The sequence below is a fragment of the Varanus komodoensis genome, unplaced genomic scaffold (assembly GCF_004798865.1).
Source record: "Varanus komodoensis strain SLA01 unplaced genomic scaffold, ASM479886v1 scaffold11, whole genome shotgun sequence".
Taxonomy (NCBI): Eukaryota; Metazoa; Chordata; class Lepidosauria; order Squamata; family Varanidae; genus Varanus; species Varanus komodoensis.
Window position 1 is genome coordinate 1661557 of NW_025335317.1, and position 27976 is coordinate 1689532.

General features: G+C 46.4%; 1 protein-coding gene across 2 annotated transcripts; it reads right to left on the reverse strand.

The window, feature by feature from the left end:
- Nucleotides 1–1697: 1697 nt before the first annotated feature.
- Nucleotides 1698–27516, reverse strand: COG3 (component of oligomeric golgi complex 3). 2 transcript variants are annotated; one of them, XM_044420215.1, is made up of 23 exons: nucleotides 27508–27516; nucleotides 25574–25720; nucleotides 24132–24193; nucleotides 23416–23581; nucleotides 22746–22820; nucleotides 21354–21446; nucleotides 20217–20342; nucleotides 19219–19299; nucleotides 17841–17884; nucleotides 16753–16879; nucleotides 16049–16140; nucleotides 14822–14961; nucleotides 13260–13420; nucleotides 12760–12865; nucleotides 10520–10644; nucleotides 8477–8566; nucleotides 6403–6523; nucleotides 5960–6048; nucleotides 5730–5864; nucleotides 5327–5402; nucleotides 3994–4121; nucleotides 2520–2618; nucleotides 1698–2420 (listed from the first exon to the last, which is right to left on the reverse strand). In XM_044420215.1, the coding sequence occupies exons 2-23, from the start codon at nucleotides 25643–25645 to the stop codon at nucleotides 2391–2393; spliced, it is 2238 nt and encodes a 745-aa protein (XP_044276150.1). In that variant the 5' UTR covers nucleotides 25646–25720; nucleotides 27508–27516; the 3' UTR covers nucleotides 1698–2390. The 2 variants fall into 2 exon arrangements, with proteins under 2 accessions (XP_044276150.1, XP_044276149.1); XM_044420214.1 differs by lacking the exon at nucleotides 27508–27516 and adding an exon at nucleotides 26875–27027.
- Nucleotides 27517–27976: the final 460 nt, after the last annotated feature.

Genomic DNA, 27976 nt, shown 5'->3' on the forward strand with positions numbered 1-27976 from the left:
CTGCATGTGAGAGAGCACGGTGCCCTGCAGACTAAGTAATCTAAAGGGGTTTTGGTCTAAAGCAGGGGTCCTCCAACTTTTTCCACGGGGGGCCAGCTGAAAGGTGCCGGCAGTGGTGCGCCCACCAAGGTGGTGCCGGCAGGGGGAAGGGGGCGTGGGCCAGCGAAGGGGCAAGACACATGTGTGGGGAGGCAGTGGTCTGCTTGCACGGAGATCGTTTTCTCTGGGTGAGTCCAAACTGATCTCTGCTTGCTTGCGGACGTGGGGCGAGTGCAAAACTTCTGGGGCGGGCCGGATCCGGTCCGCGGGCCATAGTTCGAGGACCCATGGTCTAAAGTTCCTCCAAAGAATTGCTGTGGGTGACAATACCAGGCTTCAGAAGTCATGCGTTAAGATACGCTGCCGTCGCCTAGCTAGCCCAAATGTCTCAGAATAATCTTGAGTGGGAAAACAAAATTGGAACAAGACCACAAAGACACCACCATGAGCCCATGAAGGAGAGGCAGACTCTTCCCTCTGCTCTTCCAGTGGCCCCCTGTGCACTCACGCATGCGGGCAGCCTGCACCCCACGCAGCCCGCCGATGGGGTTTTGGTGGGAGCCCCTTGCTTGCCCTCGGAGTTCAGCATATCGGGAGAGCTCCTGCCTGCTTCCTCAGTCCCCTCACTACTGTGGCCGCGGGACAGAGGGAGGATCTGATAGACTGACCTTGACCTCCGTCAGCTCTGATCTCTACGCAATAAGCATGTTAGCCCGTGACCCCAGAGGAGACACCAGGTGGGCTGCACACATACACAGGCGCCTGCCCGAAGAGCCAGAGCTGAGCAGCCTGCCCTTCTTCTCGTCGTCTCTGCAGCACACAGAGCTGAACGGCAAGTGTACCTTGCCCGCCAAAGGTGAGTGTCATCGCAAACGCCCAGCCTGCTCTGGCATGGACAGGGAGCCCGCAGCTCCATGATCTTCCCAAAAGCGATGGGGCAGGCGACGAGACCGACCAACGGCGGTCAAAGAGAATACGGGTAGAGGGCAGGACTTCTCCTGTGCATACACGGATGCCAGGACGGGGAGGGGTTTCTGCCAACACGCTCTCAGCTGCAGGGTCTTCCCAGCAGCACAGCTCCAGGCAGGTGCAGCGCCCATCCACGTGATGGAGACCATGAAGAAGAACAGTGTGGAGGATCTTGGCCTTGGTCTCGGTCTCCAGCGACGTGCCCTGATGCTTGAGGATCTTTTCTAGTTTCACTGACGCGTTTCCAAGACTTGGTTTCCTTCCAATTTCTTGGCTGCCGTCTCCCTTTGAATTGATGACCAAGCCAAAGCTATGCAGAATCTTTCAGAGTTTCATTGATGGCATTTAGGTTGTATAATTCTTCTGCAGTCATGATCATAGTTTCCTTAATGTTCAGTCCTATTTACCACATTCCTTCTATGACCAGGTCATTTCTTAATGAATCCAATTGCTTCCAAAGTAGACAAAATAAACTAGCCCAAGATAAGAAAGCAACTTTTTATTTAAAAGGAAAAAAATCAAAACAGGAACATCAGATTATATAAAGAATTTTAAATTATATACACAATTATGTAAATACTTGAAACTATACAGTTTTGTATGTCTGCAATTAGCAAAGACATTGTATACACATCAAAGACAAACAGAAAAGAATGACCGAATTAATGAAAGCAAAATGACTCTTGTAATATTTCCAATGTATTTAATCTCAGCAACTTTAAAATTTACAGTTAATTACAGTCCCTTACCCCCGCCACACACACACACACACAATCGTGAAGATGACTTTTCACTTGAAGTATAATTAGGAATTGGATTTCTGCAAAATAAGTTATCGCAAAACTCCCTTCTGCTCCAGGCCATGGCCAAATCTACAAAATTATTTTCAATTTCTAAATGATAATTATTGCTTGTGTGTAGGCCGCAGTGTGGATGCTCCACCCCAGTCGTGCACATGGAAGCTGCAGCCAACTGTGACCTCCCAGCGCACGGCCGCCCCACACACAGGGCCCCCCACGTCTTCACTTCCCTGGGCAACAGGTAAGGCAGCTTTTCTCTCCAGGCGCCCGCTGTTGCACCAATCCGTTCAGGTCTGGCACTCTGACTGTGTTCCTCACCCATATCCACCTACCCCTTTATATTATATTTCCAAGTATCCAAAAGTCTTTGGCTCAGTCCTGCCTTTGTAGTGTCATTCAAGATATTCTTAGATCCCTACTTTTTAAATTCAGGACTTTCCGTTTCCTTTTCAGTACATCTTTTCCACTGATATTAGAATGAAAGTAAAAGCTGTTTGCACCAAGTTTTTGCTGACTTGAAATAAATGTTCTTCTGTCCTTCCTGCCTGACCCAAAATTGGAGGAGGTTTCTCAAATAACAGACTATTTTGTTATTGACAAAAGGAGGTTTACCTGAAAGACAAAAGTGTTTAATTTAGAGTTTGGGGGTGGGGGTGTCTCAAAACTAAAAAAGGTTAAAGGGGCAGAAAGATAAAGGGCTACATTACAGACCTGTTCCATTGAAGGGCAAGCTATAATCTGGACATCTTCATTACTAAATTCTTCTTTCAATAGAGCGTGCAGTTTCTGAAACACCTGCTGAATATTGTTCTTGAAAAGAAAAAGAAATCCTGTCATTCAAAAATCAGCTTGCAGACATGAATGCATGCAGTGGGGCAGACAGCACCCATGCACTCCCACACAAGGCGCTCGCCTCTTCTCCAGGGCAAGAAACATACTGTCTTTAGCGGCAGCTGGAGCAGCTTCAAAGCAGAGCAAGTGCCCCCAGGCTCCTGCCTCCTTCACTTCCCAAGGACGCTCTGGAATATGTGCAGGGTTCAAGGACATTCCCAAGAAATGAGGATGGCGAATGACTGCAGGCTAATAGTTTCTTCTGCAGCATGCCCAGCTGTCAAGAGGAGGGGAGGGGAGGGGAGGACTCCACTCCTGTCTGGCAGCTGCGGACTGGCAGCCAGGGGGAGCAGCAGGCTCCGGCAGGGTCCGGCCAAGCCAGCTGCAAGCGACCCAGAAGGCTGGTGAGGGATGCGCACTGCCGTGTCTTGATGGAAGGCGTCTGCATGTGTGAGAAAAGGAGGGGCAGATCGAGGATTGCCTGCCCCTTGTGATTAACTGTGCCTCCTACGGACAGTTTTTCAAATTGCTGAACGTGCCCGCCAGGTCAGAAAATGCACCTACCCCAGGGCACGGGGATGCACCATGTTTCACCCTGGTTGAAGTCAACAGGATGAATTAGCACCAACCAGCTGGAGTTCCACTGATTTCAATGGGACTGTGGCATAACTGGCCCACTCAGCCCACTGTTGTCCTATCTGGGGCTGGGGGCTGCCAAAGATGCAGGTGCGGTTAGGCTGAGCTGCTCATCTCTGCATGATGCCAACAGGCACTAAAATCTTGTACAGAGATGCCCCCATACAGGAGAGCTTAATCACATGAGGAGCTGGTGTGTTCTGCACAACAGAAATCCTGCAGATGCCACGCCTGCAGGAATGCGGAAGAGTCGCTTGCACACCTTTAAGACCCTGGTAGCTTAAGAAAGAGAAAAGCAACTAATTTAAGAGCATGGGTTATCTCATCCTGAAATGTGTGCTGGGGCTGCGGACTTTTACCTCCCACCAAATCATCTTTGCAAGGCATATGCAGACGCTGCAAGGGCACAACCTCCTTGGTCCTGTAGGATGGAGCAGGGAGAAAGCAGAAGGATAGGGGAAAGAATAGGAAGGAGGCCAGCACGCGGGAGACGGTGGCGGCAGCAGCAGGCCTGGCTTTTAGCTGCGGGAACATTTTGCATGATGCTTTGAGACGAAAGAACTGCAGGGCGCGCCACAGAAAAGCATCGCATGTCTATTTCAGAGAATGTACATAGTTTCACAGAAATTATGAAAGCGATTGTGCAGCAGGACTTAAAAACCCGATTAGATGTTTATTCTTCTGCAGACAGAGGAACAGTGCTGCCAACAACACTTACCCGAACTGGCTTGAACAAAATGAATTCTGTGTCCTTGTTGGACAAGTAGAGTGACATGCTCTGTAATGTTGATGGGAGTTTTGTCTTTATCGTCTTGTATGTTGAAGACACCAAGTCACCGACCTTTGCTAGAAATAAAATTCAAACAAATATTAATGCCAAAGAACTTGTCCTTCTGAAATGCTTTTGCAGCCAGGGTTTCTCCCCCCCTTTCTCAATTTCTTCCTAAAGAGGACAATCACGTAAAGCTGTGAGTGTTGCCTTTGCTCTGACATTCATTTCACACATGAAAATGTTGGAGTTAACACTCCGATTCCTTTTTGGTAAGAATACAACTGCACATTATTGCAAGCCACCTTCTGGAAAAATTAAGATAAATGTCTAAAGAAATAAGGCATGTATGTATTCATTCATTCCATTTATATGCCAACCATTATCCCAGGAACTCACAGATACCTATCTAGCACACACACCTCAGCTTATGTAACTTAACAAAGTGGCTGAAATCCTTGCTCACTGCTGGAAATTCCTTACTCATTGAATGAAATGGCTGCCAGTCTAGTCAGCAAGTTCAATAAATATATAAAGTTCACGGGAAACTTCCCTAAAAATTGACATCACTGGGCGCGATTGGTGACCCATCTGTGGATCCACCTAACAGTACTGCCTTCTAGACAAAATGCTATCTTCCTGTCAGCGTATAACAGAGACTTTGCCAAATGTTTTGCTCCTTTGATCTCGCGAGCTAATAATTAGCAATGGCAGAGAGAAAGACGCTTGGCATGTCTTATTTTTGAGAAAGTCATAGTGGCTCCAACCCTCACCGCATTCTTTTTCTAGATGCTTGCAGCCTGATTGCTTGATCACCTTTCCCCTCATCTTTACGACTGAGATACTCGTTCATCTTCCTCAAAGAGTAATTCCCCAAGAATTCTCACAGTTTAAAGGCAGTGGCTCAATACAGCAAGCTCAGTCCTTGTATGCACAGTCTGCTGAATCAAACTGGTATACGGGTGTATTGGTCTAAAGCAGGGTCCTCAAACTACGGTCCGTGGGCCGAATCTGGCCCGCCACAGAGGTTCTGGACTTGCCGCGTGTGCATGCGTGCGTGCTGAGGCTTGCTCGTGCGGAGATCGTTTCGGACTCGCTCGGAGAAAAGGATCTCTGCACGCGCCCCCCACCCTGGCCTGCGCCCCCCGCCCACACCGCCCTGGCGGCCAGCGCCCACCGCCGGCACCTTTCACCTGGCCCCCTGGTCTAAAGTATCCAGAACAACCGAGTCTGCAGTCCAAGACCCACTGTGTGTGCAGGAGCCGTGCGAGCGTCACACTACCTGGCTGTGCCCAGGGCTGCTGCAAGAGGTTGTACGTGGGTCCACTCTGCATGGCCATCGTCTTCAAAGCAGAGACCTAAAGTAACGAGATAGAGAGAACACGGAACATATTGCACAAACGCTCAGTATTTATAAACACATGTGACCTTTATTCTGTAACACTTAACTGAAGCACACTGATTAAGACAAGGATGGAGAGGCCCAAGGGTTGCAGAATCACTTTACTCTGACCCCAAGTTCTACCAATGGAAGATATGCAATAGCGGCTCAGGAAAGCAGACAAAAATGTGGAAGAGGAATCTGATTTCAGTACCAGAATTGCTCCACATGCACAAATGTTTTTGCAAGTCTGGTCCTGCTGCCTCAGCCTAAGACCCCAGCAGAGTCTATAGTATCTCAGTACCTTTGTGAGAAATTCCTCCAGAGGCCCTGCAAGCTGCTTGGTTTGCTGCTGAATGAACTGCTCACAGGCAAGCTTCAGGTGCCGATCCACATCCTTCTTGGAGTCAATGTAATGTTCCCTGATCTCTGGAGTGCCCTGGAACACAGAGACAGTGGTTATGCTCTTCTGCAGAGATTCCCACATTCTAAAAATAGTTTTTTTTCCATGCAGAGTAAAGGGAAGCTTTTTACCTCCAGTAAGAACTGTATCAGTGCATTGTTGCTACTTAGTTTAAAAAAATGTGGAACAGTCATAGGATTCAGTATCTTAAATGCAGCATCTATGAAAGCAAAATCATTTAAACAAGTATTTAACTTTTGCACTTATATTTTAATGTACTATTTTTATTTACTGTACCATTAAACTGCTGAATATCTGAAATCGCATGGATCATATACATTAAAATATACAAATATTAAAACAAAAAATAAGGAATACAGAATAAAGCCAGGGGCAAAGTATCTGATTGCTGCATTACAGAAACAGTATAAAATCAGCAGCAGCAGAACATACTAAGCGCAGTTCTTAAAATTCAAAGGAAAATCTTCATCTGGCAGGCCTGGGTGAATTCTTCTTTGGAATAGTGGAAGAGGAGCAAGCCTGCTCTGATTGAGAGATCAGCACAGCTCAGTACCTCTAGTTTTCTTAAGATCCAGGGAAATTTCCTTAATGGTGAATTCAGTGTGGAACGGAGCAATTTGTTCCCGAAGAATCAAAAGATGTTTTATTAAGAACAGCTGTCCGTCAATCTGGGTCTAAAGCATAACAAGGAACTAATGTCAAAACAAAAAGGCACTAAGCGAGAAAACACTTGTATGTGCTTTCTGCTCTAGTCTACCCAGATCTACTGCTTCCATTAAAGCATCTGCACACCTTTTAAGCCCTTATGGAGTCTACGACTGGTCTCCTCTCCCCTCTCGCGCCGTTCACAGCATGCACAGCCCCTGCTCAGATACCCTCTTGCGTGAGGAGTGGGAGAGCTGCAGCCACATCTGTACTTGTTGGGGGGCGGGGGGCTGAAGGGGACAGCTGCCCGATCTGTGGAAGCCCTCCACAGAAACCCCCCGGAAAGAGGAAGGGAAGGGCTGGAGGCCTTCCTCTCCTCACGCACCTCTTCCACGTGATCAGAGGAGGCCTGAACAGGGCTAATGACTCCTGCAAATGAATGTGCCCCGCAACCACGTTACACTTGATTAGAATCTGCTACCATTTAATTGCTCTTTTTAGGTATTAAAGAAAATATAAGTGTGTTCTTTAATTTGTAAGAGTTTTAAACTGATTTAGGTTACTTCAACGGAAGTTATCATGGTCCTTTGGAACGTGCTTATTCCTTAGATTCAGGAACAGCAGCTCATAATGTCCCCATTTGCCATTTTATCTCTTGGCAACCTCAATTACATGCACACATGTCCTCCAGAAACTGTCCACTGCTCTTTAAAAAAAAACAGGTTTAAATTTATTGTTGTTATTACTGTTCTGCATGGACTGATTGTCATTATTATACAATTTTATGAGGGCTTTATTGTATCGCCGTTCTGAGAACCCAGGGCTAATGAACAGGATATAAAAACCTCAACAAATATGCCATTTCCTTTTGCATTTGAATGAACAGCAGGTGCCCTTCATGACCTACACCAAAACAAACCAAATGTTTATGGAGCCTACAGACTTTTCCACATATTAGTAGGTAAGATCAGTTATCCAAGCAAAACAAGAAAACTGATCATGGAGCACAGAAGAACACACAGTATGTAATATTTCTCTTTAAATGTTCAGCTTTACTATTTGACTTTTCAGTCAAAAGGGAGCTTAAGTACCTGCCAACAGCCACACCAGATCGTCTGTAAGCACTGAGTGGACATGTAAATGAATACAACCAATGAATCCCTGAATCCAGTGTTTCCAGAGGAGAGCCAAACTTCAAACTCCTGACACACAGTTGGAGTCTCTCTCCCAAGTTCAAATTAAGCTCACTCCATCTTCCAACATCCTCCATCTTATCTATTCCCTCCAGATGGCTTTTTAACTTCTACTTCTTTGTCTGCTGTACAGTAATTTAAATAATATCTTATGTATTTTTTTCTTATATATCCTTTTATTTCTTTCTCTGGTTTTGTCTTCTTTTTCAATATACAGCAGACACTCAAAGCATACAGGTATCATTCTTAGCAGTAATTTTGATATCGCAGTTTAGAAGCAACCCTCCCCTTTCTACAGAGCCCTAATATCATTAATATCCTTTGCATTCAGAAATTAATGCTTTCATTGGCTTTACACTTACTGGGTTTACATTTCACTTTAACACAATGTGGTGTAAAGGGCCTTCTTTTAATGAATATTGTGATCAGGGGGTAAAATCACACATTCAAAACAAGGTCCTGCTTTACCCACAAGCCTTGTTTTAAAATGAAAAGGAAACTTCTTGGCTGCCTCTGATTTTGGGGGGGGGGGGGGGTCAGGGGGGAGTGCTGCCCTCAGTAGGTTCCAGTGGTAGGAAGCTGGATCCCAGACCCTCTGAAGTTGCCAAGCATTGCTATACAGACTCCTTAGGAGGGACCTAAATTTTAAATATTTCTATCATTATCTCTTGCCTCAGAATTCATACTGTGTACTTCCAGAACCAGTTTAAAGAGCTTCCCTATGTTAGCTTCTTTACCCCACAGTTACAGATAGCGAACTACATCCTTCCGAAAGTAATATTACCTGACCTTGGTTTTAGTAATAGAATCTGCAGCTACCAGCAGTGACCGTATGCAGGCAGATAAAGCCTCTTGTGACAATCCCTGGAACACCGCCCTCTGAGGAAGAAACACTTTCATAAATCGACCAGTATGCAGATGATCAGATGTGCATGATACAGGACTCCAAAACACGCACAATAACCATATGTATTGCAACGTTGTATATACTTTAGATTTCACATTTTTAGCAAATGTATACTGAAATATTTCATATTTTAAAAATACCAGCTTCAGTTATAAATAGGGCTGCGTTACAGTAACACTTAAAAGCTGAGCCAAGGTTCAGAAACAAGGCCAAATCTCAGTGAGGGAACATGGATTATTGATCAGCCAATCAAGCTGCACTGATAGACATGAAGTTTGCTTCATCTCATTTTTCAGAATATTATCAGGTTTAGCTGTCCAATAAACAATGCTTCCTTAAAGAGAAAGATTAAGGATGCAAAGTTAATTGGTAATCTGAAACCCCTATTAATTTTTTCTAAATTTTGTAAAGAATTTTTTGATCATAAAAAATATTTAATTTTGAGTATTTTACATTTACGCAAATTTAAATTCATAAAGTGGATGAGCAGTTGGTGGTCCTTGCTTGTTTCTGGAGTAGATTTTGAAAAAATATAGGCCCATATGCTTCCAGTTCTCCTCCCTCAGGTTTATTGAAGGTTCACATCTATAACAAGTACTATGTAGTTTAGGGATGAAATACTGATGTTTCATTAGTACTTTTCCCAATTTCTGTTTCATATTAGTGTCTGAGAAAAGAGAATGGATTGGCTCCATATTAAATTGAACTCAACGGGGTAAGTCGGTCATGATTTAACGTCAGTTGCATTACTTTAAATAGAAAACTAGTTTCGATCCAGCCTATTCTGTACATCAGCTGTAATTTGTGCTCAAGATAAACAATGAACTAGAAAGTTATTCAAGAACTCCTGAATTTCTTAATATACATTCTTCCACAGAAAAAGGTATTTAAACGCATATGGAGCCAGATCTCCATTTAGAGGTGTACAACTGGGCTGGCAGAGGCGTCCTTCCCCATCCTCTCTTCTCATTTCGCTGAATGGGTTTGGTTGCCGCGTGGGTAAAAGTGCGGCACCCCCATATATCAGGGGTGCTTAAACAGTAGGCTGCCTGCATCTCCGCCGTGCTCCCAGAACTCGTCCATTTACAGCGACCCTACAAATGACTGCCCTCCAAAATGCCCATGGCAGCGCCATTCAGTTCCTTCACGTTCAAAGCCTTGAGGGGCTTCCTTGAGGGGTCCAATCCATCTCCTTCCCTTTGATCTGCCGCCTTCAGCTTTTTTAGCACGACCGTTCCCTCCTGTGCATGTTGCTTTCTCATGATGCATCCAAAGCATGGCAGCCTAGTTTTGTCATTTCTGCTCCCAGGGAAAGCTCTTGCTTTCTGACCCTAGGCAAAATTTTGCCTCAACATTTGATTCTGCTGTGTTTTCTACTTCTGCCTTCCAGTCACCAAGGATTATTTTGTTTTGTTCTGGTGCATTACTGATCCCACCTTGTTAAAGTTTCTTTCTTCTTCAACATCTGTTGTTGGCACACAGACTTGAACGATGGTTGTGTTGATGGGTTTTCCACTAGTTCTGATAGTATTTGGTTTGATTTTGCTTTCTGGCCCCGTACTGCTTGTGCTGTGCCTTGCCTCAGTACTAGAGACATTCAACTGTTTCCAAGTTTGTCATTTCCCTAGTAAAACACCCTGGGATTGACTCCCAGCCACAGGGGCTGATAGGATGGGCACTGCCATTTGGAAGGAAGATGAGGGCACGTGGGAACGTGAGCATGTGAAACCAGAGCACCACGCAAGGCAGCATTAGGTGTGAACATGATGTCTGACTCTGAACAGTCTAAACAACAAAGCAGCTTTTGTTTGTTTTTAACACTGCTGAAACTCCCACTGCAGCTCTAACGTTCATATATGGGCTTTTGGATGCTTTTCAAAATTAAAAGACTTAATGTCAGAGGCAAGACAACGCATTATACATACATCAATACATCGGTAAAGTTTCGAGAGACAAACAAGCGTCCTTCTGACAGTAGGGTACCACATTCCGTGGAGATCTGCAGGTGAAATTGTGCTGTGAAGTCTAAGACTACTGGATTCCAGTGGATCTGTAATACGGAAGACACACAGAAGGTTTGATACTGCCTTGCATTTAAGAGTATTCATAGTAATATACAGCATCTTTGTTAACCAATTAAATATTCATTACATGACTGTGTATGATCCAGAAATTCAAAATGGCACAAAGCTTAGATTGGTATACTTGCATCTAGCGATACAGCAAGACTCTTCTCCCCCAAGAACTGTTCATTTTTGCTGTAAAATATCGATTGTAAAGCAGTGTCTCCCAGTGTTTAAGGGGCTGATTTCTTACGCAGAATAACATCTGCAGAACCAGCTTCCTCAATCCTGCCACTGCAGGGCATGAGCTGAAGCATTGCCCCCAAGGGTGGGGGCCACGCCCGGCCAGCAAAGAGGACAGAGAGGGGTTTTCCTGGAGAGGCGGGTACGGAGTTGGAAGGGGCCAGAAGGCCATCGGGTCCAATGCCCTGCTCAGTGCAGGACACCCCCCCAGCAGGTGGCTGTGCAGCTGCATCGGTATGCCTCTCGTGTGGGAGAGCCCACCCCCTCCCTAGGTCACTGGTTCCATTGCTGTACTACCCTGCCAGGAATTTTTTCCTGCTATCTAGCTGGAATCTGTCTTCCTGTAACTTGAGCCCATTTTTCTGTGTCCTGTACTCTGGGAAGATGGAGAAGGGATCCTGGCCTCCCTCTTTGTGACAGCCTTTCAGGTAGTTGCACAGTGCTATTAGCTCTCCCCTCAGTCTTCTCTTCTTGAGGCTAAATGTACCCGGTTCTTTCCATCTCTCCCTGCGGGGCCTTGTTTACAGCCCCTGGATCTTCCTTGTTGCCCTCCTCTGAGCCCTTTCTAGCTTGTCCGCATCTTTCTTGAAGTGTGGTGCCCAGAACTGGACACAGGACTCCAGCTGAGGTCTAATTAGTGCTGTGTAAAAGGGAGCTGGGCCTTCACTTGATTTGGAAGTGATACTTCTGTTAACAGCCCTTTTTGTAGCTGTATCACATTGTTGACTCAGACTCAGCCTGTGATCTACAACAATTCCAAGACCCTTCTCATTGGCAGCATTGTTGAGCCAAGTATTCCCCATCTTGTAACAAAGTATCTGCTTCCCTTTTCCAAGGTGCAGAACTTGGCATTTGTCCCTATTGAATTTCATTCTGCTGATTTCAAGTCAGTGCTCCAATCTATGGAAGTTAACCTTCTTTGTGTCTTCCAAGGTATTAGTTATCCCATTCAGTTTGGTATCATTTGCCAGTCTGATAATTGTTTGCTGCACTTCTTCATCCAAACCATTAACATGTATTGAAAACCTTTTTAATACTGTCTACTAGCGAGGTCTCGGGATGGTTTGACAGAAAAGCAGAATAAAACAAAATAAAACACAGCATCCTGATTTCTGGCAATAAAACCTAAATTAAAATGATAGTAAAATCTTAAAATATTGGTAAAATAAAATGGTTTTAGCCTGGCACCAAAAAGAATAGTGACGGTGCCAGGCAAACCTCTCTGGGGAGCATGTTCCGTAATATAATATGGAATTCAACATAAGAAAAATGCTGAAGAGCACTGGGCCCAGAAGGTGCCACTGAAGAGCACTCCCTGGGTCCAGTTCTGTCACCAACGGGCAGAAGAAGTAGATTTAAAACGGTATGAAACAGCTTGCCCATGAATGAGGCCAGGACCCCGATGCCCCGCTGTGGGGTGACCTGTTCACTTGGTGATGGTCTTACTAGGGATATTTTCTTGGTGGTGCTTCTGTCAATCAGAGGAGACATTTTCTGAAACCGCTGGAAAATGCCTTGAGGATTTGAGTGCGGCTCCCTGATATACCATTGTAATGGAAGTCATATCAAGAAAAACCTTTCGGAATGTAACAGCCATAAGCAGTAACAGCTATAGCTCCATGTGGATGAAATTAAGCATTTAAATACATCAACAAGCTGGTGCCAATTCATATGCTGAATATCTCATTTTATTTATTAACTTTTTATACAGCCTGACAACTGAAACTGTTTTTGGCTTTCTTTCTTCTCTTCTGAGCTCTCTCCAAAACCCAAAAAGGTATACATAGTCAAATACAGTTAAAATTAGTATGTATTTACCATTACAAATTACTTCATAGAAATGAAAACACACAGCTCACCAGGTTTTACCGCACTGGAGTTCTCTGGCTCTTCTAGCTTGAGGGTTGAAAATGAAGCATCTGTGGGTAACCTTTTATCTTCATCCTTTAAGCTTTGTGCAATTTGCTGCCAGAAAAAGTAAAATTTGGGGGGAAACCCCACAATAATTATGCTTCCAGTGCAGCAGTTAAGTAAGCAAGGGTGTCTTGAAAATTCCTCCCCAGCTGCTCTCAGTAACCAAGAAGCTTCATACCAAGATCGACCTCTCTGAGGGACTGCCTCAGTCAAGCAGAGATTTAAAGGGTAAAACCAACACCTTGAATTCAGTCCAGAAAGCAACTGGCAACCAGTGCAGCTCTTTCACTTTAGGAATGAAGGGATCCCCCTACTGTTCACTGGTTAGCAACCCAGCTGCAACCTTTGGACTAAAGGATGCTTCCAAAGGCTCTGTGCAGGTACTTATCGTTCAACATGGGTAGGTGGGTGTCCATTCGAAAGCAAACGAAGGCAAAGCCCTCACCTTCATCATTTCCAGCTTATCAGGATAAGCGAGGTCCCCTGGGGCAGGCTTGTAACCAGCGATGTCTGTCTGAATGTAAATGTGCGTCCGGTAGACCAGGCGCTCCTGGACATCCTCCAGCATCTGCTTAACTCCAGCGGCAAAAGCAGCCAGTTGTTCCGCTACCAGAAAAAGCCACACATCTAAAACCATTCTTCAGTATTTGCTTAAACTTTACCGTCCATGTCAGGCAACCACCACACACGAGAATAATGCCCAGCCAGATCAAAACAATCGATTGTGAGCCTTCAGTTTTACAGCACATGATACTGATGTTAAAGCTCTTTATTTTTGCTGCTGCAGCACCGGACCCACTGGTATTTCAAAAGAGGCAGCAGACTCTACTTGCTAATCAAGATACCCAAGACAAAGTGTATCAAGATGTTCTCTCCTCTACAGTGGCTCGCAGAACCAGCCACAGGCATCCCTTTGACTCCCGCATTTGTTGTGTTACAGCCTGGAAGGGAAATGGACTGAACTGGGATTGTTGCCACTTTAGGGACACAAGGTGCTCAGCACTGCCGATGCACGAAATATTTTACTGGGCACAAAAGTGAAGTACCTGAAAACAAAGTGGCACCTTCTGGATACATGAAGCTCCCCCAGTCTCCCTCCCTCCCACTCTGAAGCGCCCTTGCTAGATGGGCCAAAAAGCCCACTTGACATAAAAGCGAAGCAGAAAAGCAAAAAGCCCACTTGGGCATCAAAGACCGCCCCTGGCCCTCCTCCCACTCTGCCAGCTTCAATCTGGTATGGGGTGTGTGTGCGGGGGGGGGGGAGGATATTTAACATAGCCCGTTATCTGAAGGAAAGAGGAACGTTAAAAATATCCAGAACCACAATAATCAAATAATTTGGGGAAAATATCTGTGTGAAAAACATAATACTAATGATTGCAAACTATCTATGTGACTTCCAAAACCAATGTTGATAGAAACACTGTGCGGCTTATCACCTAAACTCAACTTAATTCCTGCAGAGGATAACATCTGGCTAAAATGAAATAAAAGTCAGTGCATGTAAGTAATGTGGAACAGGTATCACGCAGCAAACACAGGCTGCTGACAAGATAATGTTCTCCCTCTGCAGTCATCTTTGTCTTTATGCTTGTTGGAGAAAGCAAAGAAGGGAGCTCATCCCCAAGCCCTGCTTCTCATCTGGGCAAAATTAGTCTTCCAACTTTGCCTTACATCCCCTTGTCTTCCAGGGAGTCAGTGACAGCTCCCTCATCACTTAAACGTTGTATAATGAACCCTCCTCTGGGCAACATGAAATAATACTTGAGGGAACCGGTCATCAGCCAACTAAGAGAACCAAAGATTGCAGAGTCAAAAGAGGAGGCGGTGCTTTAACACAATAAGCATCCTTCTATATTCATTTCGGTTTGAGAGAGAGGTCCATCTTGAAAATGACAGAGATGTTAAATTCAGTCGTCTCTGAGCAGAGAACATCCCAGCATGTTTAAAAGATACATTCTCACTGTGATCAAGTGTTTGATTTTAAAACCTTATTTTCACTCTTACCGTTGTTTTGCACATGATCTTCAAGCATCTCATTTTTGAGAATCCCACAGAGCTCAGACAAGGTTTCTAAATGAATTACGTGAATGATCAACGGCCGAAAGACGTCATATAACGATAGGCAGAGTTTCTCCAAAAGTTCACTGGAAAAAAGAAAAACAAGCCCAGCTTGATTTGGGTCTAGCCCTGTATGGAAGGAGCAGCTTCTACGTCCATTAAACCTGGGGTGGCGACTTCTGGGCACTGGGGGGGCCTCTCTCTAAGCAGCCACTAGGGCTGCCGGAAGTAGCCGCTCCTGGAATTGCAGCACTCCTGGTGGAGGACCAAAGCGCCCAGGGAGCTTTCCCGGCAGCATTCCAGTTCCGACGGGCTACCACACACTTGTTTCCACAGGCTCTTGGGGGACCCATTCTACAAAAGCAGGACCCACGAGAGCAGCCATTCCCGTTTCTCTGAGGATCAGAGCTCCTCCCAGGAAAGGAGGTCTGTGGGGAGCACGTGTCTGGCTGGCTGTTGAGGAGAGTCACCTTCCTGGCAGCCCACCAAACAGCACGCTGGCAGGTGCTCAGTTCTTCCCTAACACACTGCAATGAACTGCTTGCCCCTGGATTATACTAACAGCACTTCCAGCCTGAACTCGTTATAATGGATTATAATGATGTCTGGTGCATTCAGTCTTACCGACCTTACCACATAAGATTTGCCCATTAAAAATAATTAGCATTCTGTTTGCACCCGCTTGTATACTTCTAAAAACTTGACCTATCAGCCAATTAAAGAAATCTTAGGCTACCATACACGTAAACGTTCATCATCTTTTGCCTGGGTCTAATAAAGGTACTGCCCAACTCTTGATATTGATTTTTTTTCCCCTCATGGACCAGCATGGCTATGGGGGGCAGGTTGATAATAACCTATTTATTTAAGGCAATTTCTACCACCTGGTTGACTTCAATATACTTTTTAACCTCACTCACCATCTAAAATTAATCACTACCTGTGCTAACACAGAGATGATCATATTGCTCTTTATTTCTGCTCTCTGCCAGATCCAAGTTGAAGCTGGCTTTTGTCAAATTCAGCTATTATGGTTCCCGAAATCTTAGCTGGAATCCAGTCCCCAAGTCAGTAAATGCTGATGAGCAATGGCTGCCATGCTTGACCACCCGCATCCAAGCAATGCCGTAAGCATTTGGTGCAACAAAGGGCCATGCCAAACGCACCACTTACTCCAGTCTGGGTGTTGTTTTGGTGAAGAACTCATCATACAACTGATGCTCATCCTGGCACACGTGGACCATAAAGGCACAGCCGCTTCGGACCTGAAAGCAGAAAAGAAATGCACAGGCCGAACAGCCATTTCTGTGCACTTAGAAACAGATACGACTGATCCTTATCCCTGCACATCTTAAGGACTGGTATTCTGGTGCTATTCTGAGCTGTCCCAAAATAATCTGATGAAAAAGATGCAACTGCAAAGTTTGGCCAGTAAGATCCAAGTTCCTTAGGCAATCTGAATTTCATTACTTTTGGAAATTTGTGGACTTTAAAAAAAAAAGATTGCTTTTCTGTTGCAAAAAATAATGCAATGCAGATTTGTTTCTAGCATAAGAAAAAAGAAAATCTGTACAAAAAGCTGAAGACAGAAATAGAAGAAGGGGAAGACTAAATAGGAGACGGATCAATTACATAAAGGAAATCGCCGCTGTGAGATTTCAAGGGCTGAGCAAGGCTGTCAAGCACAGAACAGTTTAGAAGACATTCATTCATAGGGTCACCATAAGTCAGAGACAACTTGATGGTACAAGAAAGACAACTAAAAGCTCAACATTAAACATCATTTAACACTCAGCAAAAATGCTGCTTTCTAATAAATTCAACTTGAGCTCGTGTTCCAAAAACCAACCATACAGTTACAGCAACAGTTACCTTACCAGAGCACAATGATCTCTGTTGTTCTGATTTGTTAACTCTCTCACAGTGCTAGTAATGCTAGGCCCCAGTAAGTGCTCCCTCTGATCAAGGTAACATTGATGGATCTCATTCAACAGCTGCTGGTACCTAGACAAAGAAAAAGATAACGAGGAATCTATTTCACAGGAGAATGGAATTTTAGGGCATGATTGTCAAAGAGATGGCAAGCCCGTGTTCTGTGTGAGTTGTGGCCCAACTCCGTGCTGCAGGGGGAGTTATAGTTTACAGCCAGTATCTGATCAGAAGAGCTTGGAGTGTCAGAATCAGTGTGAACAGAACTGCCAGTGCTCTCAAAGGAAGCTAGGTGGGGGTGAGGTTGCTCCAATTCAGCTGCAGATTTGACCTTGACAGGGAACTAAGCTGTCAGCTTCTCTATGAGAGCGTAGCAGACAAGGTGGGTGGTTGTCAGAGGTCCCAGGCAGGCTGGGGCATAAACTGACGAGGGAAGAGTGGAGGCGCCGTGTTTGAGCAAGGGACTCATTAAAGGGCCAAGCCCCCTTGTCAGTTAATTGTCCAGCAGGAGGGGTACTGCAGCCACACCTTCACTTTTAAACGGATGCCCAGTGTGGGGCCCTTTGCTAGGAACATGCTGTGTGTGTTGCCCAAAGTCCTCTCTGCCTAGGCAGCCGGGACAGAGGGAGGGGCAGCAACTGTACAGTGATGACACCTGCAAAGGGAGGCAGGGAGGAAAGGGCATCTAGTGACACCAACAGAGGCACGGAGGAAAGCGCACGGTGGTGCAACTGGGAAGCACTGGGCTGCAGTTCAGCTGGGTGTGGCAGACACACCTGGGGGTCTCGGAGAGCCCTTTTGTAGGGCAACTGGATGCAATGCCAGACAGGCCTTTTTGTACCTGTGACTATTATATGGAAGAGACATTTGTCATACCTGCAGCCTGTCAGACGAGGGTCGGGAAGGTTGTATATGAGGAAGCACCCCTCATTGGTAAGGCAAGAGACAGGAGGGCTGTCCACTTTTGCCTCTCCATCTTTCCACCACAAAAAGTTAGAGAGAACCCCTTCAGCAAAAATGAACGGAACTTACTTACTCTGGCATTTTCTCAGACCGCTGTTCTATTTGCTCAATGAGTGTCTGGGGAAACAGAGAGAAAGGAGTCGAGAGCGTTCAGTCACGTCCTGCACAGGAGCATCAGATGCAGGAAGCAGCCACTGCCGCAGCTCCGGGGCAAAGCCCGGGCAGGTGCAAGAGTCCTTGCCGTGGACGTGCCCGGCAGGGACACTGTGGCCCTCAGTGCTCTTAGGGCAGGTGCGCCAAGGGAGACCCAGAGCCTCAAAGGCTCTGCTGGGCAGCAGAGAGAGGACTGAGTCTTTGCCGAATCACACAGCCATCTCTTTGCCTCCCTCACTGCCCCGAGTGGCCCGATTCTGGGCACACACCAGGGCTGGATTATCTTACTGTACTTCTCTCTGAAGGTTGTGAGCCACCCAGAGGTGCTCTGGCACAACTGGGCAGCATACAAATGTTTCACATACATACATGCATGCATGCATCTCTCACCGCCAGGAGTTTTCCTCCATTTGCACTCAAGCCCTCTCCTCTCTCGGTTCATCACTCTCAGCTCCAGGGTGCACCATGGAGAGGGCACTTGGAGAGCCAGGTGAACTGCCAGGGTCAGTTCTGCATCCCATAAAGCCACTGGGGTTTCAGCAGGCCCACCAGCTGGGTCAGCTGAAGAAATCCCCAGAGACCTTGGGAAACCGTCCAGATCCATCGCCTCCAAGGACAAGCCACGGGACAATGGGTGCCCACCTCTGCAGAAGGGGAAAAGCCGCCATCGGGTTAAACCTCGGCAGGCGGCGATCCAAAATCAGCAAAGGGGCCAAATCAGATGCCCTCACATTCAGATCACGACCCCCAGGTCCAGCTGAAACACAGATTGGGGGCATGGCCCACTCCCATGCGTTGGCCAATGGCGCGCTGGGACAGTCCCCTGGCTGTCATGGAGACTGTGCGTACACAGCCACCCCATGAATGCTGGCATCACCCGAGACTTCCCCCATTTGCCACGGAGGTCATCAAGTCAAAGGCCCTAGACTTCAGAGCGCTGACCTCCTGGAGAGTATTTCAAAACACTTTCTGAAGAAGTATTAAGACCATGGATGGATGGCTCCCAGTCTGTTTCTGGGCACAACTCAAGGTGCTGGTGACGACTTATAGACAGGCTATCTGAAAGACTGTATTCTTGATCCCAAACCCTCACAGGCATGCTTGGTGGGAACACAGGAGAGGACCTTCTCTGTGGCTGCCCGAAGGCTACGCTGGTGCTTTCCCTGTCAAGTCTCACCGGCGGTCCAAAACCATTTTACTCCAGAAGGCACTGGGGAAAGGCCTGCATGCCTGAACCGGATTAGATTTACTCTTTACATGGCTTGTACTGTTTTAATCATCTCTCCTGTCTTACTTACTCTGACTTTTGGTGCTGCAGCTCTGAATTTCACATAAAATAAAGTAAAGGCATTGTCTGAAGTTGGCACAACCGAAGGGTCCTATAAGACAGACAGATAGATGCATCTAAATGTTGCTTGTGAGATGAGCTAAGTACAAGCAGCTAAGTCATGGCAACAGAGACTTCAACAGAAGACATATTCTGAAATACTTATGTATTTATGTGGGAAGGAGATATGTGAAAAGCCAAGAAAGTGAATGAGCATGCAAGCAAAATACAGTTATTATGCAATCCTGTTCAGATGTACTAAGAATTCTGTAGACTCACACCTGGGACATTCTTTAAAACAAGAACTCCATGAGCAACATTTTAAAAGTATGTGCAAATGCACATGAATCTTGCCTCAAACATCTCATTTCTAGGAGTAACATCCTTCTTAAATTGTTACACCGCCAAAGGTCTCAAAATGGGAGGCGGTTTATAACACCGGCACCTTCCTACTAGGATGACTAGAAATTTGCACCCTCCGAAAGAGGACACTTCTTTGGCCAAAGACCACCTCACTATAGTCCCCTTTTGTATATCTTGTCGAGAGCTGCCTTCCACCAGTCCCAAACCCACCCACCATGCTTTTTGCAGGCCTGTCAACTAGGTCACACAATGTCCCCGCAGGTTAGTTAACTATTTGCTGAGCTGCAGCTCGCTTTTAGGTCAGCTACATGCAAGACTGCATCCCGGTTGGATTGTCAAGGACAACACGACCCCCCAAATTCACACACTGTAATAGCCCACACATGGGAGGAACACACATGCTGAGCAAGCCTACCGTCAACTTTCTCAAGTAACTACTATGCTAGTTCAGAACAGCCTGAGGCCAAGATAACTGTAAAGTATAAATGAACAGCCAAAGTCAGGCAGATAAATGATTTGGGAGATATCACTAGAGGCTTTGATGGAGCACAAGTTTCACACACAGTTGATATAAATTAATTCAGCAGTAGATCTTCAAAAGCTTACCCTTTTAATTAACTGGTTTGTGAGGTTCTGTAGTATATTCACAGTGTATGTTTTCATGAGGTGCACAGCTTTAGAAAGACATTGCTTAAACTTTGTCAAATATATAGGATAGTCCCTAAAGTTTGGCTGAAAGAGAAAGACAGTAGTTTAGACAAGAGCTGGTATCCCCTGTAACCAGGCCTGCAGCAAATAAAGTAACAAAATTTATAATCTGTACCAAAAGATCTGCACTTGGAACTTGGCTGACTGTACAATTTTGCATGCTACCCTTTAATGTATATATTTATTTTTGTGACAATATACTGATTGCCTCTGCATGTCCTCAAGCTGCCCATTGCCATGCAGGTGGAAACTTAATAAAATTTTAGTTGGAAGAAAAGACAGGTACTTTAACCCAACCTGTTACAACTAGGCAGGGCCGCTCACCTACCAATGCATCCTACCACCCTTCTCCATCCAACGCAGGTTATGGTGGGCTATTAGCAAAGAGGCTGCTACATGCAGTATTCTTATGTGTTTTATAATTAAGGCTGAGCTTCCCAAGAAACCAAGCCTTGCATCTGGGAGATGCTAACAAGATTTGGCAACCTGAGTGTCAAATCTGTGTGCAGTGCCTAAAGGTGGCATAGCAATGAGGCATCAGGACTCCTGCTCAGAACCTTTCCCACGATGAGGACTTCTGGTCTCTTCTGTCTATCAGCCAAGTTCTATGGCATCACTCTCTCAACTCATTGTCTCTCCTACCCCAAGAGGAGCCAAAGCATATTTTGAAAAGCAAAGCAGGCTGTACAGTTATTTTGTCTGGATATAAGATGTGGATTTCTTTGACAAGAAATAATATGCAAAGTACATGCATCAGTGGATGGATGGATACATGTTTCCAATTGGCATCTCTTTTTAGACATGAACAAGAAAGAAATCAGGAGAAACTCCAGACCATGAGCCAAGACACTGAAGAAAAAAAGATCTCCAGCTTTGATAAGGAAGTAGCAAGAGACAGCAGGGGAACATCGAGACTGCCCTGGAAGGCGTGAATTTGCCATCTTGCTGTCACTAGTCCTCCTCCAGGAAGAAATCAATTGAAATGCAAGACTATGTACTATAGAACATAAATGGACAAAACTGGGCAAGACTTACGTGTGATGAAATATACATAATACAGTCATCAAGTTTAGCCAGCATAGGGATGAAAACATCACTGTTCACAGATAATGTAGGGGAATTCAGTTTCTTGGGAGAGAAAAAACATGTTACAGAAGTATTAGTAAATCACAGCAAATACCTCTCGGTTCAATATAGTTCACTACATAGCTTATCATCTAGTTATTCAGGAATAAAGGAAATCGACTTTAAAACACAGTGCCTGATTATTCTGCTCAGACTACGTCCACATTCTGGAGTCCTGAAGGGGGAAGATGCCACGCTGCAGCGCTCAGTTGCGAATCCCAGCTGTAGCCTTTGCTTGAGAGAGGAACCTCCTTCCCCTCCACACCTATAAAATCAGTAGCCGTTTTTCCTGGGATACAAAGGTTCGCACTAGGCTTACTCTTGGGCATCCCCTTGCCACAACAGAGAGGAAACAGAGAAAGCACCTGTATTTTACCAGATTCTGCTTGTTTCATATTTAACACCAGGAAGCTGGAGGAGACTCAGAGGGGACCTGTTGGTGACATGCAGGTATGTGAGGGGGTGTCACACGGAGGTGGGCAGAGACCTGTTCTCCCCTGCAGAGGAAGGCAGGACGCGCGCCAACGGAGCAAAGCTCAGAGAACCAAGGTTGCATTTAGATGCCAGGAAGCACTTCCTGACAGTCAGGACCCCCAGGGTATGGGATAGGCTTCCACGGGACGTGGTTGAGGCCCCATCGGTGCGGATGTTCGAAGACAGGCTGGACATGCACATGGTGCGCATGTGGTGAGCGGAGCCGGCTGGAGCCGGGGGTTAGACTAGATGGCCCGGGAGGTCCCTCCGGACTTGCTCTGTTTCTAAGTTTCTAAGCTAAGAGTTTGCCAACTCCGTTTGTATGAGAGAGATGGCAAGGGGCAGAGAAACATATTTCAGCAGCAGGCAGCTTTGGGTTTGTTTCACAGCGTGCGCTTGGGAAGGTGGGCCAAGATTTTATTTAAGAGACAGCATGTGCCTCATGGGGATCTGCAACTTGGCTGCCCACGTCCCAGTCCAACACTCTACCCATGACCACTGATTTTGGCTGATATTAATTATTGCAATTTAAAGATAACTTTATTCATATCAGAATAATACTACTTTCAGTTAGTTTACCTATCATTATTAAAGCTTTTGAAAACTTGAATATTTTTACAAGTATTTAAATTATTTGGATGGATAAAAATGATTTTATTTTTCATAATGCCTCACCAATGTCTTCCCTTGAAATGTGCTTGGCTTAACAAAAGCTGCCTTAGAATGTTAGTTATTCATCATTAATGATGACATACAACTCTTTAAAGTGCTTCTGAAAAAACACGATAACTCTTACATGAAAGAAAACTAGGTGTCAACAATACTTACTGTATTTATATTTTCCAATTCATTAAAATATGACAGTTTCTGATGGATATTTTCGGCCAACTCCACAAGCTCTGACTAGTTAAAAAGAAATTAAAAGATTACTAGGAGGCAGCTAAGAACAGGCTCACACATACTGCCGGGTCCTGAGCTGATCTACCGAGAGGACAAATGTAGACGCAACAGTGCAATCCTGTAATCACCAAGCGTTTAATTGCTGGAGTGCTCAAAGTGCCGCTCTGCACGATCATGCCATAATCCTTACCCCAAAAAAATATTATCTCAATATTGCTGACATGGTGGCAGGGATGACAAAGCTGCCTAGTGAGTAAAGGACAGACATGGGATGTGAACCGTGGAGTTCCTAATCCACTGCTCAGCCTCAGCCACCATGTTATACTATCTCTACATAATACCAACCCTCGGCTCAATTGTACATGGCATCAAGTTTCATCACATGGGAGATCAGTATTAAAAGGTCCTTCAAAAAACTCAATCCAATCCAATCCACTGGCAAACAACGATGTATGAAGGGAAACAAACCAACAGCCTAAAAACCTGCTCCTGTTATTTAGAGATCTGAAATATTAATTGAGGCATAAACAGGACTGGGACATCCATAAATACGTAGTTAAGAAATTAAAGTATGTTTTCCAGAGAAGGCTGAAGTTACCTGCTCTTTCAACAGCTGTTCGCAAGCTTCGTGGAGGGTCCCAGTTTTGGTTGAAACAAAGAGATATTGCTTCTGCAGTGACTCCAGATGCTGAAGAGCGCTGTTCACATCGCTCAGGATGCCATCACACTGCTCTTCAAATCCAGACAAATAAGCCCTTGTCTGCCTACAGCAATGAAATGAAACAGTTATACATGTTCTGACCTACATGTTCCGTACTGATTCAGCAAGAACTCTGCGTGGTTATACCTATGTGAATGTACCCAGCATTACAGCTGTATGGTCCCACATTTGTCAACAGTCCATGGAAAGTTCAAGTATTGGGGTGGGTGGGGAGTGTGAGAGCAAAAGGAAAAGGGTGAATGAGATTTATTACTTGAACCAAATAAATTTAGGTAAACTTTACATTCAAACTGAAGATGCATTTAATTTAAACTTACATTTATTTAAAATTTAACTTTAAATTCAAAAACATAATGGAGGCTTTCTCGCCAACCAGGATATACTCTGTTGGTGTCACTGATACATTTCGGGAACACCACAGATAAAATGCCAAACACTCGTATTGATGCTTCAGAGCACAACCAGCTCTGTCAGTCTCCACACTGCTAGTGAAAGGCTCCTAAAGAAGCAGCCAAATAAATACATAAAATACTTTATCAATGCTGGATTCTATACCCTGTCATTCAAAATACAGTTATAGTGGAGGCAAATACCTGTATTTAGCCCCTTCTTCTTGGTCCATTTGGATACGGAGTTGATCAAACCATGAGAAGAACTAGAACAAAGAGGGAAAGAGTTCAGCCACTGCAATGCTCATGCCACATTAAAAAAGAAAATATATCTTAATGCTTCGATGCAACTGTTAACTAGCAGGTACTCTGCACTTTCTCAATGACCGGCCAAAGCAGACTCTTCACTTATCAGACATCCTCACACTACTCATGTTCTCCTCCCCAGTTAAGCTTATGGCTCAACTTCTCCCATTGTTCATAACCTTCAGTTACAATTCTAGATGGGGACAAGGACACAGCCTTCAAGAAAGACAATGCGGAGCAGAAAGGCACAGATCCAGAATTACCAACCAGACTTCTCCCCACCTGGGAGCTGCTGAGGCAAGGACCATCCAAGGAGGAGCATGGCAACCCTGGTGTCCCCCCAGTTCCATGCCTGTGAGCTGGAGATCACTTCCAGCTGCCTGAGCAAAAGGACCCAGACAGCAGGTCCAAGCCCTGCAGACACACCCCCCTAAACATGCACACACTACAACTGGCCTTTCCTATTTCAGAGAAGGAAGGGCTGGCTTAAGAGCACTGGGAATCTGTGTGAAACAGCACACGTTTTCCATCTCACTCATTGTCCCATGGGAAAGACAAGTGCGGATGCGCGCACCGTCGGAGCGCATTTCAAAAGGCGTGCCGAGTGTGTTCAGGCGGCAGCATCCAATGCTTTCCCACCCAGACGGAAGTGCCAGCTGTCTGGCTCTGTTCCTGTCCAAGTGCAGCTGTTCCTGTCTGTACAGGGCTGGCATGCCGGGAAATGTTCTCTGGTGCCCAACGCATTCATCCGTCCTTCAGTCAAAGCTCTCCGAGAAACTTACAGGATAGAACAGTGTTTTACTTAAAGAATACAGCAAAATAAAACAGCTCCTAACATCTGAAAACACTCAGCCGAGGGTTGTTTTTTCCTAACTATCAAGACCCTAGCAAATTTAACCAAGGAGGGAGAATTATAGGGCAGACAATTTGCTGTACCGAAATTTTGCCAGCTCATGAGATGGGAGAGAAGAGGTGGCTTTCCTTTAGTTCCCCAGCATCTTCTTCCTCCCCACAACTTCTTACTCAAATAAGGGGTTAAATGACTATGCTAACTTCAGGATGGCACATTTTCAGAACCCAACAGAGCACACTTGGGAAATAATGCAGCTTAGGATACAACAAATTCAAGGCATCCTCCAGCCTCCTAAATGCCCCACTCGGCCACACCAGGGCCACTCAACTGCCCATGCTGTCCACTTGCCCAGAGGCACTTCTATCCCAGTCTAACCCTCCTCAGACAGGAATCAGGATTGGTCTGCTGGTTAACAGCCCACATTAGTATCTCTTTATATTGCTTCAAAATGATAGGTTTGCATTTCCATATATATACATATATTTACCTGTTGTGCTGTTTCAATTCTCTCATTTTCCATACCCAAAGTAGAAAAACCTTTCAAGAGGATGTTTTCCATGGATTCTGGCACCGCAGCTGTCAGGGTTACAGCTGATGATGGTTGCCCAAGACTGCTGAAATCCTCAATGGGAAGCTGCCCAAGGAAATTTTAAAAAAATGAATGACACACACAAGAACCAGAATGCATCAGGCAAGATCCAAATGCTGCAGACACAACTAACATTCAGGAATAGGGAAGTCTTTTGTGAGCCGCCCCGAGGCTTCGGCGAATGGGGCGGCATAGAAATGTTGTAACCCCCCTCTTCATCGAACATGCAGCTAGGGCATGGCTCGTCACGGGTAAGAAGCATGATCAGAGTGTCCTGTTCGCGTAAGAACAAGAACCCCAACGAATGTGCACGCTACGCAAGGCTGACCACAAAGCAGCCTTTGTTGCTACGCTCTAGCATAACGTCATGCCCTGTACCCTCGCTTGCTTGCTTTAGCATAAAAAAAATGTGCAAATGTAACTCAGTGGGGTTCCCCATTGTCCACTGTCATTCATGCACCTGCATAGCTGTAAAAGAGTATAAAATTAGCTGCATCCGTCTGCCCGGTACCACACTCTCACGAGTGCATGGTCCCTGCCAGCAGGTAAATAAATCTCTCGGTAATTCCAACCAGTCTCTGGTCTCGTCTGTAAAATCGCACCATACAACAAGAAATTTTCTAAATAAATAAATAAAATAAACTCAAAACAAGCACAGAAGAAAATGTTAACTAATTGGCACGATTAAAGAATTAACATTGTAGTAATACAACAGAGTTTGCGGTATTCATATTCTTGAAGTATTCACCACTAGTTAAGTTTATTACCTATTCCTTCCTTTAGTTACCCTTTCCCACAAGCAGGCTCAGTTCTCCAAAAGACAATACGGCCAGTGCCTCTTTCCCTGGCCACATCTTGAAACCCTAAACCTTTTCGAGGTAAGCCATGTATCTGACCATTTGCTATAGACCGCTTCTACACAGAAGCGATGTACACGTCTTCTGTACGTGACGGCTGCTACCCCGTGGGGAGTGGCCCTACCTCCCACGATATACAAGCATGCAAAGAACCGTCAAGAACGAGAGAGCGGAGCGCTGCACCGGAAGCGCGGCCCCCGACACCTCGGCTCCTTGCCCGAGGCGGCAGCTCCCTTTCGGCAGAACGCCTCGCCCGGGGGGAACAGCCCCGCGCTCCCCTCCCGGGCGGCCCGGCCGAGGGCCCGCGCAACGGGGGCCGCGCCCGCCCAGCCTCGCGCCTACCTCGCCGGGGGCGGGCGGGCAGGGCGCCGCCGCGCGCAGCTCCAGCACCGAGTCGCGCTGCCGCTCGCTGAGGGGCGCCAGCGGCCGCAGCGGGCGGTCCCACGAGCCCAGCCGCTCCCAGGGGTCGCGCGGCCCGCCGGCCAGGCCCGCCATCGCCGGGCCGGTGCTCCGCGCCCAGGCAGCGGCCGGATTTCCCCCGCGCGCCGCGCCACTTCCTGCTCCGCCGGAAGTGCGTGGCCGGCGGGGTTCGGGGGCGCGGGCTGGCGAGCAGCGGCAGTGGCTTGCAGAGCGCCCTGGCCGGGCGGCGCAGCGGCCGCGGTCCTCTCCGCCGCCCCATCGTGCCGCTGCTCGGCGCGCCCGCCCGGCCGCCCGCTGCGGGAGGGGCGCCGCTTGCGACTCGCGGGCCTTGGCCGCCTCGCTCGACGGCCGCGTATCTCCCGGAGCGGCGGCGGGGAGCGAGCAGCACAGCCCCCCTCCCCGCGCATCGCGGCCGCCTGCAGGCGGCCACCAGCTTCCTGCCCCCTTCCGCAGAAGGCGGCCGTTTTGCCATTGTCCCCGCCCGGCCCCCCCCCCGGTGTCCTTCAGGACTTTGGCGTAACACGCACTCTTGTTCTTAGCTTACTATTTACTCACCCGTCTTTGTTTACACCGGTAACCAGCTTGAACCCGCCTACTTTCTTCTAGTTCCTTTCTACTGCTCTTTGCATGGTTCTGTCCTCGGGCCCTTTGGCCTTACAGAGGCTTCAGTGGCCTCACCCCAGCTCCTTTACTTTACGCAGCTCCACGTTTTGATCTTTGTGGGTGTATCCTTGTTGCAGATACCACCTTCCTGCTTAGGAACAGTAATTTTCCTTCCCTCACACTGTGTGCCGGGCGTTAGGAGTCCCGCTCGGCCATGGGGGCAGGGGGGTCTCCCTGGGGTGGTAGTTGGGGGGATAAGAGTGAGACAGCAGGAGGAGCTGGTGGTGCAGTAAGCCGCTTTGATTTGCTGTGTGGACAAAGCAGGGTATAAATCTCATGCATGCACAAGCTGTAAACACTGACCCGGCTTTGAAGGATCCCGCTAAGAGAAGCTGCAGCGGCCTTGGGCTGGTCGGCCGTC

Bases quoted from the DNA above. Each gene is read 5' to 3' on its own strand.
- COG3 (XM_044420214.1), bottom strand. From the start codon at position 27,027: ATGGCGGGCCTGGCCGGCGGGCCGCGCGACCCCTGGGAGCGGCTGGGC. The intron at 21,447-22,745 runs GTAAGTATTGTT...TTCTCTCCCAAG, and splicing joins AATTGGAAAATATAAATACA to AAACTGAATTCCCCTACATT. The intron at 8,567-10,519 runs GTATGTATAATG...TTTCTTCCTCAG, and splicing joins AACTTTACCGATGTATTGAT to AGGGCGGTGTTCCAGGGATT.